The following is a 27,258-nucleotide window of genomic DNA, read 5'->3' as shown; positions in this document are numbered from 1 at the left end:
TCGTCTACAGTGAAGAGGCGACTCCGGGATGCTGGCCTTCAGGGCAGAGTGGCAAAGAAAAAGCCATATCTGAGACTGGCTAATAAAAGGAAAAGATTAATATGGGCAAAAGCACACAGACATTGGACAATGGAAGATTGGAAAAAAGTGTTATGGACAGACGAATCGAAGTTTGAGGTGTTTGGATCACACAGAAGTACATTTGTGAGACGCAGAACAACTGAAAAGATGCTGGAAGAGTGCCTGACGTCATCTGTCAAGCATGGTGGAGGTAATGTGATGGTCTGGGGTTGCTTTGGTGCTGGTAAAGTGGGAGATTTGTACAAGGTAAAAGGGATTTTGAATAAGGAAGGCTATCACACCATTTTGCAACACCATGCCATACCCTGTGGACAACACATGATTGGAGCCAATTTAATCCTACAACAGGACAATGACCCAAAGCACACCTCCAAATTATGCAAGAACTATTTAGGGAAGAAGCAGGCAGCTGGTATTCTATCTGTAATGGAGTGGCCAGCGCAGTCACCAGATCTCAACCCCATAGAGCTGTTGTGGGAGCAGCTTGACCATATGGTACGCAAGAAGTGCCCATCAAGCCAATCCAACTTTTGGGAGGGGCTTCTAGAAGCATGGGGTGAAATTTCTCCCGATTACCTCAGCAAATTAACAACTAGAATGCCAAAGGTCTGCAATGCTGTAATTGCTGCAAATGGAGCATTCTTTGACAAAAGCAAAGTTTGAAGGAGAAAATTATTATTTCAAATAAAAATCATTATTTCTAACCTTGTCAATGTCTTGACTATATTTTCTAGTCATTTTGCAACTCATTTGATAAATATAAGTGTGAGTTTTCATGGAAAACACAAAATTGTCTGGGTGACCCCAAACTTTTGAACGGTAGTGTATATATATGTATATATATATATATATATATATATGTAGGTATATATTTTCCATATGTAAAGGGAAATCCTATTACTTGTCGGTCTGATTTGGGGGTATACAATGATATATATACTCATCACAGGATAACACAGTTTGGCATAAAGCTGACTACAGTAAAACCCACCAGCTACTGGATTAGCATAAGCCTTGTATCTTCTGTGAATATGCTATGGATACAGTTATACTAATGTAATGAGACAGATAGCCAGTTTTAGAAATATTGCACTTCATTGTCAGTAATCATTCTCAAAAAAACCATCTGCAGGCAGTTGTAGTAAATGGCAAATAACCAGCTGCAGCAATGACAGACAGATATAGGAATTACTCAGGCATAACTGAAGACTAGATGTTGGCAAGTTTCCAGGCTTTAGGCGCTGCACATAATGCACAGTAACAACAGATTTTACTAAGTATTCATTTCAGACATACACCAGATTTCACTGAGAAATAGATAGAGGCATATTATAACACATGCAAAACGGGTGGAAGGGGCTTGGGTTGTGTCCCATTCAGGCTCTGTTTACATAATGTTTGGATTTGTTTGACCTATACAGACATATGCAACTAGTCTATCTACAGTTGTACACATCTCCCAAAGACCACCATATGTCCTGTTCTGCGGTGTCTGTCAAAAGGGTATGCCAACCTATACTAGCAGGGCGGATGTCAAAAAGATTTTGGCATCAGTTGGGCCCAAAGGGGTCTATGGACATATTCAGGTATGCGCTGGGACATAAAGACTGAATGCAGTGTGAACATAGCCTAAAGCTTTGGGTGTTTGATCTATGAGATTTATCTGATCACATATTTCAAGTTTGAGGGTATGTTCACACGCAGAGTCAAAAACGTCTCAAAATACAGAGCTGTTTTTTAGGGTATGTGCACACGTAGTGACCAAAAACGTCTGAAAATACGGAGCTGTTTTCAAGGGAAAACAGGCCCTGATTTTCAGACGTTTTTTGAGCAACTCGCGTTTTTTACGTCCGTTTTTGGAGCTGTTTTCATTGGAGTCTATGAGAAAACGGCTCCAAAAACGTCCAAAGAAGTGTCCTGCACTTCTTTTGCCGAGGCTGTATTTTTACGCGTCGTCGTTTGACAGCTGTCAAACGACGACGCGTAAATGACAGGTCGTCTGCACAGTACGTCGGCAAAGCCCTTTCAAATGAATGGGCAGATGTTTGCCGACGTATTGCAGCCGTATTTTCAGACGTAAAACGAGGCATAATACGCCTCGTTTACGTCTGAAAATAGGTCGTGTGAACCCAGCCTAAGGGAAAACAGCCCATGATTTTCAGACGTTTTTTGAGCAACTCGCGTATTTCGCGACGTATTTCGCAGCGTTTTTTACGTCCGTTTTTGGAGCTGTTTTCAATAGAGTCTATGAGAAAACGGCTCCAAAAACGTCCCAAGAAGTGTCCTGCACTTCTTTTGACGAGCCGTCATTTTACACGCCGTATTTTGACAGCGACGCGTAAAATGACAGCTCGTTTGCACAGAACATCATAAGACCCATTGCAAGCAATGGGCAGATGTTTGCCGACGTATTGGAGCCGTCTTTTCAGGCGTAAATCGTGGCGTAAAACGCCTCCATTACGTCTGAAAAGAGGTTGTGTGAACATACCCTAAGGGTAAAGTCACATATAGCGACCGTGCTGCTGCCATAAACATCAATAGCATGAGATTTTACTGAAAACTGGTTTGATTTTGCTGTACAAAAAGTGCAAGACAAACACAAGTTTTGCAAAAAAAACTACAGCGATTCACGGTAAAAACGTATGATGCTGCAGTTTTCAGTCCGAGCACAGCTGCTACGTGTATATCAGTGTTTACTACAAGCATCTTACGCTTCTAAAAACGCCAGAAAATAAGCCATGTGAATATGCTTTAAGATACACATTTACATCAGTACAACTGTCTTAGGGCTCATTCAGATGAGCGTGTATCACGTCCGTGTGATAGCCGTTAAAAGAACGGCCACCATACGGACTCATGTATTTCAATGGGGCCGTTCACACGGCCGTTGTTTCAACGGAGCGTGTAAAGGGTCGGTGAAAAAATAGGACATGTCCTATTCTACTGCGTGACACACATCCCTCCATAGACTCTAGTCTATGGGGGATTCGTGACAACGCGTCCCGCACGGGTGCACCTCGGACGTGAAAAACTTCAGTTTTTAACGTCCGAGGTTGCCGATGCTCGTCTGAATGTAGCCTTACTATTAGTACCGGTTACGAATGCAAATTCAATCATGCTATCAATGCAATTCTATAGGAGCATTTACATGTAACCACCTGCCAAACAGTCATCATACTTTTCCTGTATAGACGATCAATTTTTAACGATGGCAAACGCTATTAACGTTTTGTGCATTTAAACTGGGCAATTATTGTTTTGATGCCATGGATTGGCTTAAATTCGAATACTTGTTATGTGTAAACATGCATGTTAGGCAGTACCTGTACTTGGTAGACCAGGAGGCCATTGTCATTGCAACTGCCAGCACCCCGGCGATCGAATTGCATGAGTGACGATCAGCTACAAACCACTTAGATGCCGCGGTTGCTTTTGACCGCGGCATGTCAGGGGTCAATGTTGGGGATTGGTGCTAGATATGTTCGCCGCCGCTAGAGTAGGGTCGTCAGCTGTGACATACAGCTAAACACCCACGGCCGATGGCATGGGCTTAGCTTTTGAGCCTGTGCCATCTTTTTGCCATAAGTCTACAACATTTTGCAGGAAGAACTAACTTTCCATGACATACTTACGACAAATGCCAGGAAGGGGTTAAGAACTACACTATTGCCTAATATTGGTATCCCTGACATATTGGATAGAAACATAGGGAAAAAATGAAATGCTTTGGCTTAAGTTATGCCCATCAAACGTATCCACAGGCACTCAGTAATGTAACGAGGCTAAAATAGTGTCCTTTTATATTTGTCCTGGCTGGAATACGTTGGATACTTTTTTTTTCAAGTGTATGGAATAGCACAGTCTACAGTGTCATTTCATACAGAGAAACCCCGCAAAAAAAACCTGAACACTCCTCTTGTGGTATACTTTTATTTTTTTTACGAATTTCACTTCAACGTAGTTCAGTTTAAGACTGGTGTATGGTGAATAGGTGATAAATATTGATTATGGGAAAACCCCTTTAACTTTAACCCACAACACCTTTTTCTCAGAACAGTATGAATTAGGCTATTTTCACATTAGCGTCATGTCTTCCGTTCATAATGGAGCCATGACAGCTATACTAAATCCAATTTCAAATCGATGGCAATAAATCTGGAGGGACCACGTAAACTTTCAAGCACCAATACACGTGGTGCATCCTATATTATCAAGCATTATCGTTGCATTGAGAATGGGGGACCTAGCCGCCTCTCACGTACCTGTCCCGGAACATCCGCAGCCACCACTGCCTTGTATACTCCTCAGGCTAAATTAACCCCTTCCCCATGCTTGCATTCTGGGCCCTAATGACCAAGCCATTTTTTTAGTTTTTCCATCGTCACATTCGAAGAGCTATAACTATTTTATTGTTCTGCCGATGTAGTTGTATGAGGGCTTGTTTTTTGCAGGACGACTTGTAGTTTTTATTGGTACCATTTGAGAGTATATGCGACTTTTTGATCACTTTTTATCACACAAGTCAGGATTAACAGAAAACTGCAATTTTTCCATTGTTTATTATTTTATTTTTTACAGCGTTCACCGTGCGGGTTAAATAATATAACAGCTTTATAGTCGGGGTCGATACGGACGCGGTGATACCAAATATGTGTACATTTTTTGCTTTATTGTGTTTTTTTTAATAGTAAAGCATTTTGTAAGGGGAAAAAGTGGGTTTTTCATTTTTTTTTCACAGTTTATTTTTATTAACTTTATTCAACTTTTTTTTTTTACTTGTCCTACTAGGGGACTTTCATATGCGATCATGCGATCGCTTTTATAATACACTGCAATACTTTTGTATTGCAGTGCATTACTGCCTGTCAGTTTAAGGGTATGTGCACACACACTAATTACGTCCGTAATTGACGGACGTATTTCGGCCGCAAGTACCGGACCGAACACAGTGCAGGGAGCCGGGCTCCTAGCATCATAGTTATGTACGACGCTAGGAGTCCCTGCCTCGCTGCAGCACAACTGTCCCGTACTGTAATCATGTTTTCATGATGCTAGGAGCCCGGCTCCCTGCACTGTGTTCGGTCCGGTACTTGCGGCCGAAATACGTCCGTCAATTACGGACGTAATTAGTGTGTGCGCACATACACTAAAACGGACAGGCATCTGCTAGGTCATGCCTCTGGCATAGCCTAGCAGGTATTCATTATAGGCAGACCTGGGGGCCTTTATTAGGTCCCCGGCTGCCATCGTAGACACAGACACGGCTTTTGAAAGGCTGGGAGGAAAAAACAAAAATAAAAAAACAAAAAATGGCTGCAGTGGCAAGGGGTTAAAGAAAAAACCAAAAGACTTATGGAAAGTCAACATTTCTTCTAAGCTTTGACCCATTACTGTGTGTGACAGGTCCCTATCAATGTGCTGATTGCAGGGGTCCCGCGGCCAGGATCCCTGTGATCAGCTGTTATTTCAGGGCAAAACCGCCGGCGAGTGCTCCTTATGCCGCAGGGGAAATTAAACATTATATGGCGTCCATTTAAATCAATATGCAGGACAAGCCTAGTCCTCCAGAAGAAGAGCTGCTCTTTACCACTGGGGACCCCTCTATATTAAATTCATATGCCTAGAGGTTCTCTAAAGCCAACGAATTAACCCCTTAGCGAAATGTGCCATACATTTGCGGCACTGACGCTATGTAGTTAGTGCCAAGCAATGTAAATGTACGGTGTGGGCACAGGAGCTGTGCCTACAACATCCGCATCCTTCACTCTGCCTCAAGAGCCGGGATCGAAGATGACTCAGATTCCGGCCGTTTAACTCCTCGGATGCCACGGTTAATAGTGATTGTTGCATCTAAGTGGTTAGACAAAGGGCGTGGGGTGCTGAAGAATGGCAGCATGGCAGCCGAGGGCCGCTATCTGCCGGGAGCAGATGGCTGCGGTCACAGTAAAGCGGCCGTGCTGAAGTACTGCAGCTCTGCTATTATTCAAGTATATAGCAGCAAAGTTGAAGTACTATCTTAGGGAGATGATATAAAAAAATTCTATTGGAAACAAAAAAAACATTTACCACTTACAAAATGCTTTATTATCCGCAACTGTAACGACCCGTATCGTAAAATATATGCGTTATTTATTGTTGAAAAAATCCACCCTCCCCCCGAAAGAAAGGAATAAAAGTTAAAGGGGTTATCCGGGCACAGGGCGGTTTTTCATACTGATCCACAGGATGAGTTATCAGTATATGATGGGTGGGCTCCGACACCCGGACCCCGCATCGATCAGCTGTTTCGGAAGCCTCGGAGCACCGGATGTCAGTGCCGGGAGTAGATGGCACCGGTCACAGTAAAGCGGCCATGCTGCAGCTTTGCTATTATTCAAGTAAATAGGAGCAGAGTTGAAGTACTGGGTGTTGGACGCCTCCCGATCATATCCTGATGACCTAGTATGAAGAACAGCCCTATGTACCCCAAAATGGTATCAGTAAAAACTACAGCTTGTCCCGCAAAAAAAGAAAGCCCTCATAAATAAAGCTCCATCAATGGAAAAATAAAAAGGTTATAGCGCTCAGACCACGTGACGCAAAAGCTGATGATTGATTTTTTTTTAGCGTTTTTACTGTGCAAAAGTTGTAAAACATGAAAAGAAAACATAAATTTGTTATCACTATAACGGTATTGACCTGCATAATAAAGTTATCACGTGGCACGGTAAATACCGTAAAAACAAAACCCAAAAACAATTGTGGAATTGCTTTTTTTTTTTTTCAATTCAACATAATGTACTCCTTTATTTTGTGGGGGTAGTTTAACGTGCTTTCCATTTTCGGATATTGAACTACATATAAGAATGATACAGGGCAGGGTGAGGGCAGAGTGGTGGGTGAGGGCACAGTGTGGGTGAGGGCAGAGTGGTGGGTGAGGGCACAGTGTGGGGCAGGCACAGGTCTGCGAGCCGTGTACGTTATTATTGTTATGCTGCGTCACGCCTGGGCCCAGCCTCTCCCGCCGCTGCCTCCTCCTCCCTCACCTCCTCTCCGCGGAGACTCTCAGCGCTTATAACAAAGAGAAAGCGCCGGCCACCTCTCACATACCCGTCCCGGAACACCCGCAGCCGCCACTGCGGCCCTCAGAAAACATGGTGAAATTAGCCTTTAATTCGTCGCTGGCCCAGAAAGACGCTAAGAAGGAGGATGAGAACAGCGAGGTGCTGATTATACCGGAGAGCAAGGTGAGAGCAGCCTGAGCCCCGTGCCCTGACATGTACACAGGACGTGATTGGGGATGTGTAGTCTCGTCCTGCAGTATGATGGCCGGTTTTACCGGTGATCTATGAGGACAGGTAATGGTGGCAGCTCGCCGGCCATTATGGGGCCCGTGGTCCTCCGGCTTCTGTACGCAGGTGCAAGTTGCTGGAGATTTACGTGCTGTGCATTGGCACACCTGGACTTTACATGGATGACCAGCACCGTTCACTGTGACCATTGTATAAGACCACCTCACCCCCCCCTCGCTGGGTGTCCTCAGCACCTGAGCGCCACGTTTCATAGCCCCCCGGGGGTTGCTGCGCCACCTGCGTGCTCAGGTTACAGGATCGGGAAGTCGTCCCCTACAGTCGCCAGCTATAAGCCTCTTCCTGTCATACTGCTATATGTATAGGGTTGTCTTGTGGCAGCCAAGATTTAGCGAGAGAGAGAGAGAGTGTGGAATAAAATGGAGGCAGCTGCTTGTGACCATCAGACAGCAGTAGTGAGATAAGCTCTATAAAATGGCTGACAGGAGCAGCGCTGCACGTATGTTTCACTTGTCTTCATGCCTTATGTCTATTACCTGTATAACTCCACAAGCTGCTCTCGTCGGTGGTTGTCATTTCTCCTGTCAGTGTTTGCCCCAAGTTCAGCTCCTTTGACCGTGACTTTCTAGTTTGTACAGTGGACATATACTGTGGCATGTGTCAATATGGCTGCCTGTATGTATTGGCACTTTATGTCAACCTGTGCAATGTGCACCTCAGAATGTCACAGACTAGAAGTCGCATGCTATGAATAAATGAAGCCGTTGTGACCGGTCTAGTATGATGCACACGTTACATATGGCTTTCAGATTAACCCCTTTTTAACAACTCAAGAGAAATGTCTCCGCTTTCATGTGTCCCGGACTCTGAGGTAGATCTGTTCTAAGTGCCCAAATGGAGGTCCAGCGCCACCGATACCAACATAAATGTATTTTCTGTCAGTCGTACTCCGTGTTATAAAAAAAATTGTATACGTAAAATTGAAGGTGTTAAGAAAATACAACGCATTTAGGCACGTGTCTAAAAAAAAAAAAAAAATGATCTTTTGCGGACCCTTGCACCTGTGAGGTGTCACTAATTTTCTGTAGATTTGGTGCATGTATCAGGTGTTTGTTTTTTTTTCCCACGCTCACTGAAGCCTAAATGGAAATGTGACTTTTCTTGGGTACAGATAGTCCCAGCTGGTGAAGGATGGCCTATTGGATTTATTTTTTTTTTTTGTGCTCCAAAATGTGTGTTTTCTAGATTTGTAACACTACAAAAAGTTTGTGACCGTTATACACAAGACCCCTGGTGGTCTTCAGTAGAATGCACCAGATTTCCCAAATGGCATGCACCCACTGGAAGATATGGAGCACACGATGCTAAAAATGTCACAAAAACATAACTTTGCCCACCTGATGCCACATTGGGGCAAAGTTACCAATCCTGTCATCGCATGTGCTGCATTTATCAACATGGCACACACTGATTAAGGGCAGAGCACAGCTACTGAGTGAGGCCAGATAATAAGGCCTTATTCACACAAGCGTGTCCGTTTTGCGCGTGTAAAAAAACGCAGCGTTTTTCCTGCGTTGCAGTTCCGTGTGGCATACGTGTACGGTGCGTATCTGCGTCTTTTTTACGCGCGTACGTCACGCGTTTTGTACGTCGGCAAAAAAACTGAAGGAGGTGTTTTATTTTTTCCTCATCATTTCTTTAGCAACTGGTGCATGAAAAATATGGACGGCACACGGATGACAAGGCAATGGGTGCGTGATGCACAAGAATAGGACATGCAAAGTGAATTTTCTAAGAATGCCGTGGACCATTCAAACATCTGATCGGGCAGAGAGTGGGATCCCCAACCTATGTAGCGGATAGGCCATCAATTTTAAAATTCTGGATAACCCCTTTAAAGGAAATGTATACTGTGCATAGCTGTTAATCAGCGGCGGGGGTAAACGGCAGATCACGAATATCGAGGACACCTGAGCGCGCGCACATCATTGAGCAGACGCTTGGTTTGTGCTGCAGGAGATGACCAGGGAATCTATGAAATGGACACACCGCTATATAATCCAGGTCTTTGTCACTGCTTTTATTTTGTCATCAGGGCTGCATAAACCTGCTGACAGATTCTCTTTTAAATTATTAGATTATCTCCTATACACATGTCCATTGTATTTGTTGCAGGAATTCAATGGGGAGGTAAAAATCCTCAACAGATGTTGTGATTTTTGCGGCGGAAAAGCTGTGATTTCGCTGCAAAAAACGCAGCTCAAGAATAAAACCCAGAACCTCATACTTACCCAGAATTGTGTGCTTTTTCATCCAGGCCGGCCTCCTGGGATGATGTTTCATCCCCTGTGACCGTGTAGCAAATCACAGGCTGCAGCGGTCACATGGTATGAAACGTCATCCCAGGGGCCGTGCTGCAGGACGGAGGGACGTCCATGAAACGTCTTTTTTTTTTTTGTTTTTTTTTTATGTACAGTTTTTCGCAGTGTACACTCCGGAAAACTGCACCATAATTTGGTGGGTTTTTTTCAGGCCGGAATTGCCTGCGGCGCCGAGGGCGGATACGCTTTGTGCTTTTACGTAGCGTATCCGCCCTGTGTGAACAGCCGTACAGGACACGTGATTTACTTTCAAGCGCAGCAGAATGAAGTCCAAATCCTATGAGATTCTCTTCTTCTCTGGGAGATACCAACTGTGAGTGGGGAGGAGCGGAGTCTATACACTGTATAGTATACAGCATCTGAATGGCGAGTGGAGCCTTGTGTTAAGATCAGGCCGGGAATTGGGGTGAGGGAATCCATTTGCATGTTTCACAGTTTTGACGATTTGCTGATCGATAGAATACATTAGGAAAATTGATTCCCCTATTTTTCTCATAAATTCACCAAGACAAATCTCGAACCTAGTGAATAAATTCCCCAATGCCGTGTAATGGATAATTACAAATCGGGTGAAAAATTCCTCCCCTCCAGCAAGGAGCTTGAACTTAAGTTTATATAGAATATTGTTAATTATCCGCTATGTAAAGATTTTTCTGTCTACTCTACAGCCCAGCTAGAGGTGGAGACTGGTGCTATTAAATGGTTAATCTGCTAGAGCAGGACACACCTGCTTGTAAGGCTGTGTTCACACTGCATTTTTTTATTGCATTTTTAACATGCATTCTTTTGGTAGATGAACTTCCTTTGAGAGACCTACCAAAACAAAAAATACAATGAATGCACAGTGTGAACCCAGCCTATGGATTTGCAGGCACGTGAAGGAGATTTAACAAATGTTAACACTTTTTTTTTTTTATGTAGAAGGTGATGTCCACAAATAAAATCCAGATCCGTTGGGCATGTGGGGTGCCCTTAGGCCAAATGCTCGCGTTGCGTATTATGTGCGGACATGCCGCGTGTATTTTGGTGCGACAAATCCGCAGTGTAATACATTACCAGCAATGTAAATGAGATTTCAAGGAATACACGCTGGCGATTTTTATTTTTGGGACGTAAATTGACCTGCAGTGCATATTTTAAAATCTGCAGCATCTCACTTTATGTTGCGTTTTCCCTTGCGAATTGTAGCGGACTAGCTTTCTAAGAAAAACGCACCAAAATCAGCAGCATAAAACCACACCAATTTCTGCATCAAAATGTAAAAATAACGCATTAAAAAATGCACTATTGGGTGGGGATTTTCCATGCGTAATTGCCTGTGTTTACCTGCAGTTTTGATGTAGATTTTCTGCACCAAATTCCACAACGTGTCCATGTAGCCCTTAAAGGGGTTGTGTGGGGGCCAAAAAGTATTTTTAGTGCACTCACTGCAGTAGGTGAGAACACGCGCTAATTTTCTTATGAACTTGTGCGTGAATTTACATACGGCACACGGATGTGCTGTCCGTGATTTTCACGCACCCATTGACTTCAATGGGTGTGCGATGCGCAAAAAAATGCACAAGAATAGGACATGCAGTGAGTTTCACGCAACGGAAACATGCTGCGTGAAAAACACCATGTCTGAATAGCCCCATTGAATTGCATAGGTCTGTGTGACGGCCATTGTTTTAACGGCCTTCTCACGAACGTATTCAACGTTCATGTGAATAAGGCCTTAATTAATCTGAGTCTTTCCCACATACACACGGAATCAGCAGCAGTCGGGCCCCATGCACACGACCATAGCGGTTATCTGTAATTACGGATAAAATCTGGACCCAATCATATCTATATGCCACAGACGCCTTTCCGTATATTTACGGGTGTGTGTCCAGGCCATAGAAATGATCCGTAAAATACAGAACATGTCCTAATCCTGTCCACAATCCCTGCATGGACTCCCCCGTAGAAATGTGACAATTTACCGATTCTTGTAACCTGCTCTAGCTGCTCCATAAGATGCATATTCAGATGGTGCGGATAATTACCGCGATAACTGCAAAACCACAGCATTTTGTCTGAGATGGGAATAACTCTTTGAAGGCTGGAAGAACATTGGGGATCACCCAGCACGCTGATCTGAACCTCTGCTATTTTCACAAGCACTGTGCTACTGAATGTGGGAGAGAACCATAGCGGCTAGTGCCCAATCCTTATGGAGCTGAGCTCAGGAAAATTAGAGATGAAGCGTGCACAGAATTACTGTTCTTGATAAAGTACAAACTTTTCACTTTTTTTTTTTTTTTTTTTTTCTCGTGAAAGCACTGTACTTCTGGAAATACTAGTCCTTCTCAATTAACTGGAATATCATCAAAAAGTTAATTTATTTCGGTAATTCAATTTAAAAAGTGAAACTCCTATATTATATAGATTCATTACACAGAGTGATCGATTTCCAGCATTTTTTTCTTGTAATGTTGAGGATTATGGTAACCGTTAATGAAACCCCAAAATTTAGTCTCAGAAAATTTGAATATTATATAAGCCCAATTTCAAAAATTACTTAATACTGAAATGTTGGCCTACTGAAAAGTGTGTACAGTATATGCACTCAATACTTGGTCGGGGCTCCTTTTACATGAATTACTGCATCAATGCGGTGTGGCATGGAGGCGATCAGCCTGTGGCACTGCTGAGGGGTTATGGAAGCCCAGGTTGCTCTGATAGCGGCCTTCAGCTCGTCTGCATTGTTGGGTCTCGTGTCTCGTCTCTCTTGACAATCCCCCATAGATTCTCTATGGGGTTTAGGTCAGGCGAGTTTGCTGGCCAATCAAGCACAGTGATACTGTGGTTTTTAACTCCTTCCTGACCACCCACCGTCTTTTGACGTCAGGCAGTGACGGGTCCCCAGTCTAAAACAACGTTTTTTGGCGTCGCTGTAGATGAGGCTGATGAGAGTTCGTGAGCGCTCATGCTCTAAGCAGGAGCGGTAACGAACAGCTCCTGTTCTCAAAGCAGCCTCCTGAACATAGCCGGGGTCGGAAAACATTCGGAGCCCAGCTGTTAAACCCTTTGATCGCCGTGGTCCGTGGCATGATCAAAGGGAATTCCCCTCTTTGATCGCATCACTGGGATTCCGGAGATGCAATCAAACATCGGGGAATCCCTCTGCAGTCAACCCTGGGGACCTACAAAGGACCCCAGGACTGTCTGTTCCGTTTGCTTGCTGTTCGGGCACACTATGTGCTGCCCTAACAGCAGCCTGTGTCAAAGTGACACAGTGTAATGTATTAGCATACAAGTGTATGCTAATACATTATAAGTAAAAAATAATGTTCTAAATAAAGTTATCCCTTAGACCTCATGCACACGGACATATTTTTTTTCCTCCCATAAATACGGGTCCTTTGTCACACGTATTCGACTCGTGTCCGTAAACACGGGTCCGGTGTCACCAGTATTCCACTTGTATTTACGGACCCGTTTTCTCTGCACTTATCGGTAGCCCCTTCTCTCTATCAGTGCTGGAGAGCGAGGAGGGGCAGCCTTTTTGGGCAGGGTTTCCGCAGCAATTGAAAGTACACGATGTTCATAAGTACCGTTGTCTTGGCGAACGGGTCCCTCTTTTGACATCCAGTCCGACCTCCCTTGATGATGCCGCAGTCCATGTGACCGCTGCAGCCTGTGATTGGCTGCAGCGGTCACATGGGATGAAATGTCATCCCGGGAGGTTGGACTGGAAGAAGCAGGTAAGTTAACTTTTAATACTAATAACTCCAGCAGTAGTCACTGCCCCAGGTGCTGAAAGAGTTACTGCCGATCAGTTAACTTTTTCAGCACCCTGGACAGTGACTATCCCCTAACGTCGCCTAGCAACGCTCCCGTAATTACGGGTGCACACGTAGCCACCCGTAATTACGGGAGCCCCATAGATTTCTATGGGCCTTCCCGTGCCGTTATTACGGCCTGAAATAGGACATGTTCCATATTTTTCAACGGCACGGGCACCTTGCAAACGGGTCTATGGGCCCGTAATTACGGGCCGCAATTTCGGATCGTAATTACGGGTATTTTTACGTTCATGTGCATGAGGCCTAAATGAGATTAAAAAAAAAAAGTAATAAAAAAAGTCATTATTTTGCATAGAATATATTTTATTGCCCCCACATTACATAAAAACAAAAAACCTACACATATTGGGCATCTACACGACCGTAATAACCTGACTAATTTAACAAGTTATTTAGCGTGAAACGTGAATGGGATAAAAATAAACAAGAAAAACAATGCAGGGAATCACTTTTTCCTATATTCACGCCGTAAAAAAAATATTTTTTACCCCCAAACTGCGTGGGAAAAAAAAAATACAATTTCTCTCGCATAAAACAAGGCCTCATACAGCCACGTCAATGAAAAAATAAAAAAGCTATGGGTGCTGAAAGGCAGAGAGGCAAAAACCGAAACATTTAGCTGGTCATTAACCCCTTCCCGCTCCTGGACGTACTATTAGGTCATGGTAGCTGTATCGTTCGCTCTCCATGACCTAATAGTACGTCACGGGAGTAACGGCCGTTTCGGCCGTCTTCCCGACACATAGGGGAGCTGTGACAGCTGCTGTCTTCTTCAGCAGTTGCCGCAGCTCCTACAGCGGGGACCGATCGCTGTGTCCCCGCTGATTAACCCCTTAAAAGCCACGTTCAATAGGGATCGCAGCTTTTTAGGGGTCAAGCTAGAATCACCGGCGATGGTGACTATGTCAACCGGACACCAAACAATGGCGTCCGGCTATGCCATCGACGGAAGCTTAGTGGGTCCTGACAAAGTCAGGACCCACTATGCTTGCTGTCAGTGAGTAGCTGACAGCTCTAATACACTGCACTACGCACGTAGTGCAGTATATTAGAATAGCGATCAGGGCCTCCTGCCCTCAAGTCCCCTAGTGGGACAAAGTAATAAAGTAAAAATAAGGAAATAAAAGTGAAAATCCCCCTTTTTCCCTTATCAGTCATTTATTATTAATAAAAATAGATAGATAAACTATACATAATTGGTATCGCCGCGTCCGTAACGACCTGAACTACAAAATTATTTCGTTATTTATCCCACGCGTTGAACGCCGTAAAAGAAAATAATAAACCGTATCACAATTGTTTGGTCACTTCACCTCCCAAAAAATTGAATAAAGAGATCAAAAAGTCACATGTACCTAAAAATGGTACTGATCGAAACTACAGTTCGTTACGCAAAAAATAAGTCCTCGCACGGCTTTCTTGATGGAAAAATAAAAAAGTTATGGCTCTTTGCATATGGTAACACAAAAAGTTAATTTTTTTTACCAGTATTTTTATTGTGCAAACGCCAGAAGACTAAAAAAACCTATAAACATCTGGCATCGCTGTAATCGTATCGCCCCGCAGAATAAAGAGAATATGCCATTTATTGCGCACGGTGAACGCTGTAAAAAAGGAAATGGAATAAAAAAACAATAGTAGAATTGCTGTTTTTTAGTCACCACGCCTCTTAAAAATAGAATAAAAACTGATCAAAAAGTTGCATGTATCCCAAGAAAACTACAATGAATTCCTCAAGGGGTCTAGTTTCCAAAAAGGGGTCACTTTTGGGGGGTTTCCACTGTTTTGGCACCACAAGACCTCTTCAAACCGGACATGGTGCCTAATAAAAAGGAGGCCTCAAAATCCACTAGGTGCCCCTTTGCTTCGGAGGCCGGTGCTTCAGTCCATTACCGCACTAGTGCCACATGTGGGATATTTCTCAAAACTGCAGAATCTGGGCAATAAGTATTGAGTTGCGTTTCTCTGATAAATCCTTTTGTGTTATAGAAAAAAAAAGGATTTTCTGACAAAAATAAATAAATATGTAAATTTCACCTCTACTTTGCTCTAGATTCCTGTGAAACACCTAAAGGGTTCATAAACTTTCTATATGCTGTTGTGAATACTTTCAGGGGCCTAGTTTCTAAAATGGGTTGTTTCATAGGGGTTTCTAATATATGGGTCCCTCAAAGCAACTTCAGAACTGAACTGGAACCTAAAAAAAAAAAAAATGAGGCAATACTTCGCTTCTCCTAATGAGCAGTGCCCACCCCGAGATGACCCAAGTTTTGACCGTTTGTATAGACTGAGACCCCTATTAGACCGTTCCAGTGCCCGTATTTCCCAAGCATACACCCCTGAGAATTGTATTTCTATTGATGAGTCCTTGGTACATTTTAAAGGGAGGCTTCTATTCCGCCAGTACCTGCCGGGTAAGAGGGCAAGGTATGGTGTGAAGATGTATAAGCTGTGCGAGAGTGCATCAGGGTATACCTACAGATTTAGGATATATGAAGGGAAGGACACCAGTATTCAGCCCCCAGAATGCCCCCCCCCCCCTTACCGGGAGTTTAATGCAAAAATTGTGTGGGATTTGGTGCACCCACTGCTGGACCTGGGCTGCCACATCTACCTGGATAATTTTTATACCAGCGTCCCACTCTTCACGTGCCTCGCTTCCTGAAGTACTGCGGCATGCGGCACTGCTTGAAGAAATCTGAGAGAACTCCCTAAGACTCTGCTTGGGTGAACAAGAAGGGGTGAGAGCAGGGCACATTCTAGCAGCAACATATTGTGTGTGAAGGACAAGAGATGTCCTTGTATTGACAACAATACATGCCCACACCAGTACCCACGTACGAGGTACCAGTACAGAGACCCCCAAACCAGACTGCATCCTGGAGTACAATAGGTACATGGGAGGGGTGGACTTGTCAGATCAAGTCCTGAAGCCCTACAGCGCCATGCGGTGTGGTATAAGAAGCTGGCCGTGCACATCATACAGATGGCATTGTACAATGCGTACGTGCTACGTCTATGTGCAGGCCAGAGGGGAACTTTGCTGGAATTTCAAGAGGTGTTTATCAAGAAACACATTTTTAGGGACCAAGAAGGGGGGGGGGGGGCACCCAGTACTTCTGGAAGCGAGGCCACACATCGTACCAGGGCAACACTTTCAAGGAGAAGTTCCCCAAACTGGCAAGAAAGGAAAAGTCAAAAGAGGTACAAAAGGGGGATAAGGGAGGACACAATATATCAATGTGACACGTGTCCCGAAAAACTAAGGCTCCGTATGAAAAAGTGTTTTAAAATGTATCCTACATCCCTTGATTTTTAATCTACCCCAGTTTTACTTACCCTGATGCACTCCGCACAGTTTATCCCCCTCATCTTTCCCTTCTGAGCCCTGATAACCGCCTCATAGAGGGTATTGCCATACCCGTGAGAACCCACATTTCAGTTCATGGGGTGTATGTCTCCGGTCAAAATGCTCACTACACCTCTAGATGAATGCCTTAAGGGTGTCGTTTTTAAAACGGGGTAACTTTTTGGGGGTTTCAACTGTACTGGTACCTCAGGGGCTTCTGCATACATGACTTCGCACCAGAAAATCCCCAGTAGGCCAAATGGTGGTCGTTTCCTTCTGAGCCCTCCCATGGGCCCAAACGGCAGTTTATCACCACAAATGGGGTATTGCCGCACTAAGGACAAATTGGGCAACAAAATGAGGTATTTTATTTCTTGTGAAAATAAGAAATTTTCAGCAAAAACTACATATTAATGGAAAAAAATAATCTTTTTAATTCCCAGCCCAATTCAAACAAGTTCTGTGAAGAAACTATGGGGTCTAAATGGTCACATTACCCATAAATTAATTCCTTGAGGCGTGTAGTTTCCAAAATGGGGTCACTTCTGGTGGGTTTCCATTGCTTTGATACCTCTGGGGCTCTGCAAATGCGACATGGCACCCGAAAACCAATCCAGCAAAATCTGCACTCCAAAGAACACACAGCGCTCCTTCCCTTCTGAGGCCTCCCATGGGCCCAAAATGGGGTGTTTTGGTCTGTGTAAAAATAAGACATTTTGATGAAAAATTACATCTTATTGGAAAAAATTTCATTTTTTTTTTTTTTTAATTTCGCAGCCCAATTCAAATACGTGCTGTGTAAAAACTGTGCGGTTAAAATGGTAATAACAACCATAAATGAATTCCTTGAGGGGTGTAGTTTCCAAAATGGGGTCACTTTTGGGGGATTCCTACTGTTTTGGCACCTCAACACCTCTTCAAACCAGGCATGCTGCCTAAAATATATTCTAATAAAAAAGAGGCCTCAAAATGTACTAGGTCCTCCTTTGCTTCTGGGGCTTGTGTCTTAGTCCACGAGCACACTAGAGACACATGTGGGACATTTCTAAAAACTGCAGAATCTGGACAATACGTATTTAGTAGTGTTTCTCTGGTAAAACCTTCTGTTACAGAAAAAAATGTAATACAATTGAAATTCAGCAAGAAAAATTAAATTTGCAAATTTCACCTACATTGCTTTAATTGCTGTGAAATGCCTGAAGGGTTAAATAAACTTTGTAAATGCTGTTTTGAATACTTTGAGGGGTCTAGTTTTCAAAATAAGGTGTTTTATGGGGGTTTCTAATACATAGGCTCCTCAAAGCCACTTTGGAACCAAACAGGTACCTTTAAAAAAAAAAAAGGCTTTTGAAATTTTCTTAAAAATATGAGAAATTGCTGTTTATGTTCTAAGCCTTGTAACGTCCAAGAAAAATAAAAATGTTCAAAAAACGATACCAATCTAAAGTGGACATATGGGAAATGTGAACTAGTAACTATTTTGGGTGGTATAACCATCTGTTTTACAAGCAGATGCATTTAAAGTCTGAAATACAAGTTTTCTAAATTTTGCAATTTTTCACCAATAAACACTGAATATATCGTCCAAATTTTACCACTAACATAAAGCCCAATGTGTCACGAGAAAACCATCTCAGAATCGCTTGAATAGGTTTAAGCATTCCGACGTTATTACCACATAAATTGAAATATGTCAGATTTGAAAAATGGGCTCTGAGCCTTAAGGCCCAAACTAGGCTGCGCCCATAAGGGGTTAAGGTCTTTTCAGACCCGGTCAATAAGGGGTTAAACCAGGTATTGGTAGTTTTGGCAGCGTGGGCAGGTGCAATGTCCTGCTGGAAAATGAAATCAGCATCTCCATAAAGCTTGTCAGCCGAGGGAAGCATGAAGTGCTCTAAAATTTCCTGGTAGACTGCTGCTCTGGACTTGATATAACACCATGGACATTAATAGTAATTAACCCCATCACGTTCATCAGTTGTAATGGACATCATTGGGTTAATGTGTGAGGTACATGATGGGGTTAATTAGCATTAATTTGAGGCGCATGAAGGTTCAAAATTCATCACACCTCGTGCCTCACATTAATAAGTGAAAGAAAGCAGTTTTTCATTTTAGAACCGTGTAAACCTCATAAATGATGCTATAAATGTGTTATTACGGTCGCAACAATACCGAATGTGTCGCTTTTATGTATTGAGACATATTTTAATGTTTGTTGTAAAAATGTGTGTTTTTTTTTTAAATTTAACGTTCCTTTATTATTTTTTTAACTTTAATATACTGGCATGTATCTATATGCCAGTTCATTAGCCTGTGTACTGAGTATGCCCTAACAGGAAATATGGTCAGACAGCCCAGGCGTCCTTCAATGGACCCTGGGCTGTCTGCCCATATATGGTATATCCCTCGATTGCGTCACAGGGATTCCCTGTGACGCGATCCAGAGGGCACATCCCCCTTCTCATTTATCCCTTGAATGCTGCGGTCAGCTTTGATTGCAGCATTCAGGGGAATAGCGGTGGAGATGAGAGATTTCTCTGATCTCCGCTGTTACAGCGGGGCTGCGGCTGTGTAATACAACCATTGCCCCGCTCCGGAGTCCTGACCAGTGCGCCCGCGGTCAGCTTGATGTGATGCGACCGGCGCTGCACGAATTGCCGGCAATGAAGACAGAACATGGCGGGCACACTGCAAAACACCCCCATGCTCATTAGTGCAGCGCCGGCCGCATAACTTCAGACTGACCAGGCACGTGCACTTATTGTCAGGAGCGGGGAAATGGCTCTTCATTGCCGGCAATCATTAGTGCAGTGCCGGTCGCATCACATCAAGCTGACCGCGGGCACACTTGTCAGGACTGGGGAGCGTGGCAATGGTTGTATTACAGAGCCGCAGCCCCGCTCTAACAACATTCATCTATTACTGTTCTTAGCTGTGCGGCCGCACAACTTGGTATCGAAATACATGAAATAACGGTGTTGAACCGTTTTTCAGGTGCACGGTATCTAAACCGTCTCGAAGTTTCGATGCATCATGCAACCCTAATCTATATTCTTCATGTCTAATCATCTGTCCAGTGTCTTTCTTGTTAATGTCCTTCACTGTCTGGTTGTTGCACAGGACGTCATTCTCTATTGACATCTGAAACGCCACAATTTTATTGCATTGTAAAGCTAGGCATATGTTTGCCTTTAAGATATGTTCTTCTTGAAACTGTCCATGTGAAATAGTTCGTCATGCTGTATGTTTCAGTAAGCAGATAGTCGTAATGTACTTGCTGCTTTTCTACTGTGTTTTCTTGTATTAAAGGGAATGTGTCGCTAGAATTTTTTTTTTTTCATTTTTTTTAATCAATTAGTGATTACTCATTGTTTTAATTTTCACAAGTGAGGAAATATTATAAATTAGATTCTAATTTATAACCTTTCCATGTGCTGGGCACTAGAGGGGGCAGTTCCCAAAATTTCAGCATGGTCACTGTGGTAAAGCAATCTCATTGATTTATGCTGCAAATTTGGGGTGGACACACTCTCCTCTAGTGTCCTCACACAATCCCCCCTCCCCCCTTCTGGCGAGTGCCAGGAGAAGGAGGGGTTTGAAACTTCAAACCTCCTACACTGTGCCGCCATTTTCTGAGCGACTGCACATTGTAGGAGGATTAGATACAGGGCTCAGCAGACAGTATCACACGAACATAATACACACATCACATATACGAACATAAATTACCTGGCGCCTCTGCTGCTCTATGCTCCTCCTATTCCTTGTGCTTGAACATATGGCCGGAAGTCGTCATCTTACTGTCCGGCAGCGGCTTCCGGTCCACCTGAAAATGGCGCCGGATTTCGCTCTGCAAACAAGCTTCGTTTTGGTCTGTGTAAGAGTTCCCACACAGACGACGTACGCTTCTGAGAATGGAACGGCTCCCGTTCGCATTTTCTATGGGGATGTATGTGCCGTATTCCATCTCTGTATGTGTCGTTAATCGACACATACAGAGATGAGAAAAAAATATGGTAGCCCCAATACAGAAGTGAAAGTTTGAACACAGTAAAAATTAGAACGTGACAACACTAATAAATAAAATTTTTGTTTATTTTATTAAAAGCAATATGATGATAAAAAAAAAATCATGACATGGCATGCGCCGTTCCCACACAGACAGCGTACACTATAGTGAATGGAACGGCTCCCGTTTGCATTCTCTATGGGACTGTATGTGTCGTATTCCATCTCTGTATGTTTCGTTAATCGACACATACAGAGATGAAAAAAAAATGGCAGCCCCCATAGAGAAGTAAAAGTAAGAAAAAAAGTAAAGTACAACACAAGAACACAAATAATAAAATGTATTTTAAGAATACACTAAAAGCAATATTAAAAATTTCCGTGACACCTTCCCTTTAAGTTCTAGCGATTTTGTTTTGTAAGATAACGGTTTGCTTCCTGGCAGTACTTGTTTGTCTTCTTATTTTGCACTGAACACTTGGCTTCTTCTGCTACAGAGATATTTGGCATACCCCAGCAGAATTTTTGTAATTTTGCTTCTGTCACTTCATTCCATCTCCTACACTTTCCTTTAATATTAGTAACCGAATCTGTTGTGGATCAGGACTTGCATTAGTAAACGTTTATCAGAACAAGACTATGTTTAGACGTGTCCAACACATATTTACTGCAGGATCCGAGGCAGATTACCCTATTCAATGCAGCTTATCCCCGCGTGGAAATTGCTGCCACATCGGCACACAGATGCAGATAACGCAGTGAAATCGAGAACTCATTAACAGTGCCGAATTATACTTTTTTGTTTGCCCCATTTGTATGAGGGCCTGTTCAGGTGTGCATTGGAGGCTCTATCAGGAACCTCCGTCACAGATCCAGCCCAAAATACAGGATATAATAGCGCATCATGCTGCGCTATTGTTTTTTGTAAAATGACGGAAGCTGTGCTTCTGGTATTTTCATTGTTCTACTCCTCTGATGGAGCAGAGGAATGGAAACACGGATGCAGATGTGAACAGGTCCTTAACCGCCTAACGGTTTCTTCCAAACTATACATGGACTGCAGGGAAAGGTCCCTAAAATTTAGCCCAAGCACTGCTCAGGCAGTTAAACTGCAAAAGCAGCTCCTACTCGAATGATCCATTCAGACGATGAGGTATGGTTTAAATCGCATCTGAAAAGCAATCGCATTGAAAAACGCATCGAATCGTTATAACGTTTTCGGGGCGGTTTTGACCGCACCTCAACCACAACGTCTGATTGGACCCTGAAGGCTCTAGCCCGGTTTGAGTGGGGCTAGAGCAGATTGAATTGGGAGCTGCATTTACTGTACTTGCAGCTATCACTCAGCCTGTAGGATGTTTTGGCCACTGAGAGGGGTCTGTTATCCTTCTCCTGTTCCTGTATATCTTTAGATTACCCCAGGGGAAGGGGTAACATGCACTCTTATTCATGATATCACCCCTCCTTATTAATCAGAGGGTATACTTGCTATCTGATTGTTACAAATGGGGGGTCTTTTTTTACTCCAAGACCCAGTTGTTTAACCCCTCAGATGCTGCGTTCGATGCTGATTACAACATCAAAGTGATTTTACAGAATTCCTTAGGCGGGATTCACACGACCGGCTCGTTCCCGAGTCAGACTGTCGGCCGGTAAAATCGGCCATTTTGCCCGGCCGGTTTGCATTAAGTTTTGCATCCGTGCCGGGCCGGGCAGATCCGGACAGTGACATCAGCGGCAACTCCTGAAGGGGAATCGCCATGTGTTCGGGGATTCCGCTTCAGGAGTTTCCCCTGATGTCACTGCCCAGATATGGATAGAGACCTCAAGCGCTCTGTCCAGGAGCGGAATCCCCGAAAACACGGGGATTCCGCTCCTTCAAGGAGCTAAAGTGCGGCTAGCACATAGCAGAGCGGGGAGATACCTCCCCGCTCTGCTATAGTGGCGTCGCTACAGTAGTAGCAGCCGCAGCAGCTGCTAGCGGCGCCATCTAAGGTGTCGCCGGGCCAGGGTGCTTTTCAAGCAGGGGAAGGGAGCCAGCGCAGCGCTCCCTTCCACCTGCTGTACACCCCGGCCCTGCCACACAGTGTACAGCGATGCCATTTGTCCGAATGGCATTAACTCCTCCTCACATGCACTCTGCGCTGTGAGGAGGAGGAGATAGAGCGCAAGCGCCGGAAAACCCGGCCATCACTCGGGACACATCCCGGTGATGGCCGTGTAATACCCGGCCCCATAGACTTCCCGGCCGTCAAAAAATCGGTCGTGTGAATAGCCCCATTAGGGGTCTATTATTCCTAATGCAGCCGGGTGCCGGCCGATTTATGAACGGCCGGCACCCGGCCGGGAAACCCTGCCGTGTGAATGAGGCCTTACACAATGTTTTATTATTGAAAAAAGACAAAACTTCACATCGTAGTTGTTGCCGCATTCGTAACATCCCGTGCTATAAAATTAATGTTATTTAGACTAAGTTCATGTCGTTTTGTGCACACCTTTGTGATATACGATGACATATACGGTTTTAAAGTTACAAAAACATATGCATTTGTAACATGCGCTTTTGTTTTTTTTGTAGTCATGTACTTTTTTTTTTTTTTTAAATATATATACATTTGTGTCCATTCTTCTAAGAACATATACATTTTTTTGTTTTTGAGCTAAATCTATGTAGAAGTCAAGAATTCCCATATATGGTGACAAAAACATACGTTTTACGTATGCAAACGTAGGGTTTAAGATTACATACGTCGTACATTGACTTAAATACAAATAAAAACGTGTAGGTTTCGGAAAAGTACTAAAAAGCGTAGTAGACTACGCTTTTCAGGACATGGAAAAAAAGAATGTAAGCACACAAACTCCACCATAAGTCCCCATGCACGCGGCCGTGCCCGTAATCACGTTCCGCGATTGCGTGCACGGCCATCGACCGCTCGCATTTTTGGAAAATGCTAAAGAACGGACACGTTCCATCATTTTCAGAACATTTCTACAGCACGGACACCCATCCGTAGTGATTAGGGATGCATCGAAACTTCGATACGGTTTCGATGCCCTGCACCCTCAAACTGTTCGATACCGTTATTGTATTTAAATACCAAGCTGTTCGGTCGCACAGCTAAGTATAGTAATACATAAATGTTGTTAGAGCGGGGCTGCGGCTGTGTCATACAGCCATTGCCCCGCTCCGGAGTTCTGACAATTGTGCGCGCGGTCAGCATGATGTGATGCGGCCGGCACTGCACTAATGGGCGGCAGCACTGAAGACAGAACAATTCTTCGGGTGCATTACATCATGCTGACCGCGTGCACACTTATTGTTAGGAGCAATTGTTAGGGCAATGACACAGCTGCAGCCCCTCTTTAATGGCGGAGAAACCTCTCATCTCTGCCGCTATTCCCCCTGAATGCTACGATCAAAGCTGACCGCAGCATTCAGGGGAAAATGAGAAGGGGAGTTGCCCTTTGGATCGCGTCACAGGGAATTCCTGTGACGCGATCGAGGGCCATACCATATATGGGCAGACAGCCCAGGCTCCATTGAAGGACCCCAGGGCTGTCTGACCATATTTCCTGTTGTTAGGGCATACTTAGGTATGTCCTAACAACTGCCTGTGTACTATTAGTATATAGATATAAGCCAGTACATTGAAGTTTAAAAATACAATAAAGTAATGTTAAAAAAAAAAACACACTTCAATAAACATTAAAAGAAGTCTCGATACATAAAATATACCCATTCGGTATCGTCACGACAGTAATAACTCATTTATAGCGTCATTTATGTTTACGCTGTTATAAAATAAAAACTGCTTTCTTTCACTTATTAATGTGAGGCGCGAGGTATTATGAATTTTAAACCCCCATGTGCCTCACATTAATAGTAATTAACCCCATCATGTACCGCACACATTTACCCACTGTTGTCCATTATGACTGAGGAACATGATGGGGTTAATTACTATTAATGTGAGGCACATGGAGGTTCAAATTTCATCACACCTCGTGCCTCACATCAGAAAATGGAAGCACTTTTTTTAATTTTATTATTGTTGGCAAAAGTATCTTTTGGCGTATCCCAATACTACACTAAGTATCGGTATCGAAGTCCAAATTCTGGTGTCGTGACCTCCCCTAGTACCAATACCAAAAGGTGTCCGCGGCCAATAGAACTGAATAGGTCCGTAATTGCAAACCGTATTATGGTCCGCGATTACGGAGAGTTTTTACAGTCCTGTGCATGGGGCCTTAGGGCATCCGTCCTTACCATAGAAATCAATATACACGCTGTGGTACACGTTTTTGGAGCCATTTTTTCATGTCAATACGTGCACATCAGTCGTAGAGTAGAAACGGGATGTGAATTTAGTTTTTCTTTATGGCGTGCAGGATAAGGCTAAGGCCCCGTGTGTCTACGAGAGGGTGTCCGTGCCGTAGAAACCTGCCGAAAAAAATAGGGCATGTCCTATTTTTTATTTTGGGGACCGTGCTCCTATACTTTATAATGAAAGCACGGCCTGTAAAAAGGGCCAGCCGACGGTGCCCATAATTAAAGATACGATTTTTTATTTAATTTTTTTAAGCGCTAAGGTGACCAAAGAACTATTTAGATTTTTTTAAACGCATGCGCGTTAAATAATGGTATATTGTAATAGATCTGAGTTTTACAGACGCAGCGATACCACATGATTTTATTTTTTACGTTGTGTTTGGGGAAAAATGTGACAAGTTTATTATAATTTTTTTATTTATTTGATTTAGTTCCCTTAGGGGACTTGAACCAGCAGCTTCTTGGTTGCATGTGGAGTTACTGAAACAGCATAACTAGCTGAGCTAGACAGTTTCCCTAAATCCCATAGTAGTGAATGGCAGTTACGGAAGCAGCATAGCATGCGAGCTACGCTGTTTCCGTAACTACTATTCAATTCTATGGGATTTAGGGAAACTGTCTAGCTCAGCCAGTTATGCGGTTTCAGTAACTCCACATGCAACCAAGTGGCCGGGAGAGCACAGAAAGCTAGAACGGGGTTTAGGGGGCCCCGTTCTAGAGATGGGTGCGGGTCCCAGAGGTGTGACCTGCAACTATCTGACATTTATGACATATCCTGTGGATATGTCATAAATGTCCTTCATAGAAAAACCCCTATAAATGCCGCGGTCGCTATTGACCACGGTATTTAACTAGTTATAGGGGTTTGCCATAACACATGTATCCCCTATCCACAGGACCCCCGGCGATAAGAACAGGGGACCGAAAGTCACCCAAAGTGCTACATGAGAAGCCTGGACTTCTGGGTTCTGTGTCTGGCTTATCTGTTCCGCAGCTCCATAGAGATCAATGGAGTGCAGCTCGCGCATGCGCAGAAGAATCCCATTCAGCTTTATGGAGCTGCCGGACACAGAACGCGGAAGTTAAAGCTTCTCATGCAGGTCTCTTGGTGACTCTCTGTCCCTGTTCTCCTTATCGCTGGGGGATACATGTGTTTTACGGCACAAAACTTTTAAGCGGCCAGGAACAGCGAAATTGCTGTTCCTGGCAGTGCAGCGTGTCCGCTGTAAAACACAGCTGACACATGCAGTGTATGGAGCGGGCTCAGCGCGTGAGCCCATTTCACACATCATATCCCCCCGCCCCGCTCCATGATGTGCTGGCACGTCATGGGTTGGAAAGGGATTAAGTAATGAAGCGGTCAGGGGGCCCGGAAATTCCGGGTCCCTTGACTGCAGACTATAAGACGCAGGGACTTTTTAGCAAGATTTATTCTTGCTAAAAACTGCGTCTTATAGTCCGAAAAATACGGTACCTGATAATGTACTGGGAAACTCAAAAATAAATTCTCTGTGGAGAGGAATTGGGGAAAAAACTGATTCCTCCATTTTCTGTTGGGTTTTGTTTTTGTCTTTCACCGTGCAGTAAAAACGACAAATTAACTTTATTCTGCCGGTCAATACGATTACGGCGATACCAAATTTATATAGGTTTTTAATGATTTAGGCCCCATTCACACGACAGTATTTTTCATCAGAAATTACTGACAGTAATTACGGACCCATTAATTTCTATTGGCCACGGACACCTTTCAGTATTTTTACTGATGGGTGTCCATGCTGAAAAAATGATAGAACTTGTCCTATTCTTGTCAGTAATTACGGCAAGGACTCTCCTATAGAAGTCTATGGGAGCTTCCGTGAATACGGGCGGCTACTGATGTGCATCCGCAAACCGTCAATGTTTATGGAAGCATTGCTAGGCAACATGTTGATGACCTAATTTGCAACCTCCCTCTTTTTGTACAGATCTTTATATACGG

At 43.7% G+C, this 27,258-nt stretch overlaps 1 protein-coding gene across 2 annotated transcripts in view; it reads left to right on the top strand.

The window, feature by feature from the left end:
• The first annotated feature begins 7,009 nt into the window (after positions 1 to 7,009).
• The window catches only part of ITM2B (integral membrane protein 2B), a 57,143-nt gene continuing 36,894 nt past the window's right edge, over positions 7,010 to 27,258 (top strand). The window contains exon 1 of one of the 2 annotated variants that reach the window (XM_075852245.1): positions 7,010 to 7,307. In XM_075852245.1, the coding sequence (XP_075708360.1) occupies positions 7,215 to 7,307 (93 nt within the window). In that variant the 5' untranslated portion in view covers positions 7,010 to 7,214. The remainder of the gene's footprint in view (positions 7,308 to 27,258) is intronic. The other variant, XM_075852246.1, reaches the window with a different exon arrangement.

The sequence above is a fragment of the Rhinoderma darwinii genome, chromosome 2, assembly GCF_050947455.1.
Source record: "Rhinoderma darwinii isolate aRhiDar2 chromosome 2, aRhiDar2.hap1, whole genome shotgun sequence".
Lineage (NCBI taxonomy): Eukaryota > Metazoa > Chordata > Amphibia > Anura > Rhinodermatidae > Rhinoderma > Rhinoderma darwinii.
This window is presented reverse-complemented; position numbering and strand designations above follow the sequence as displayed.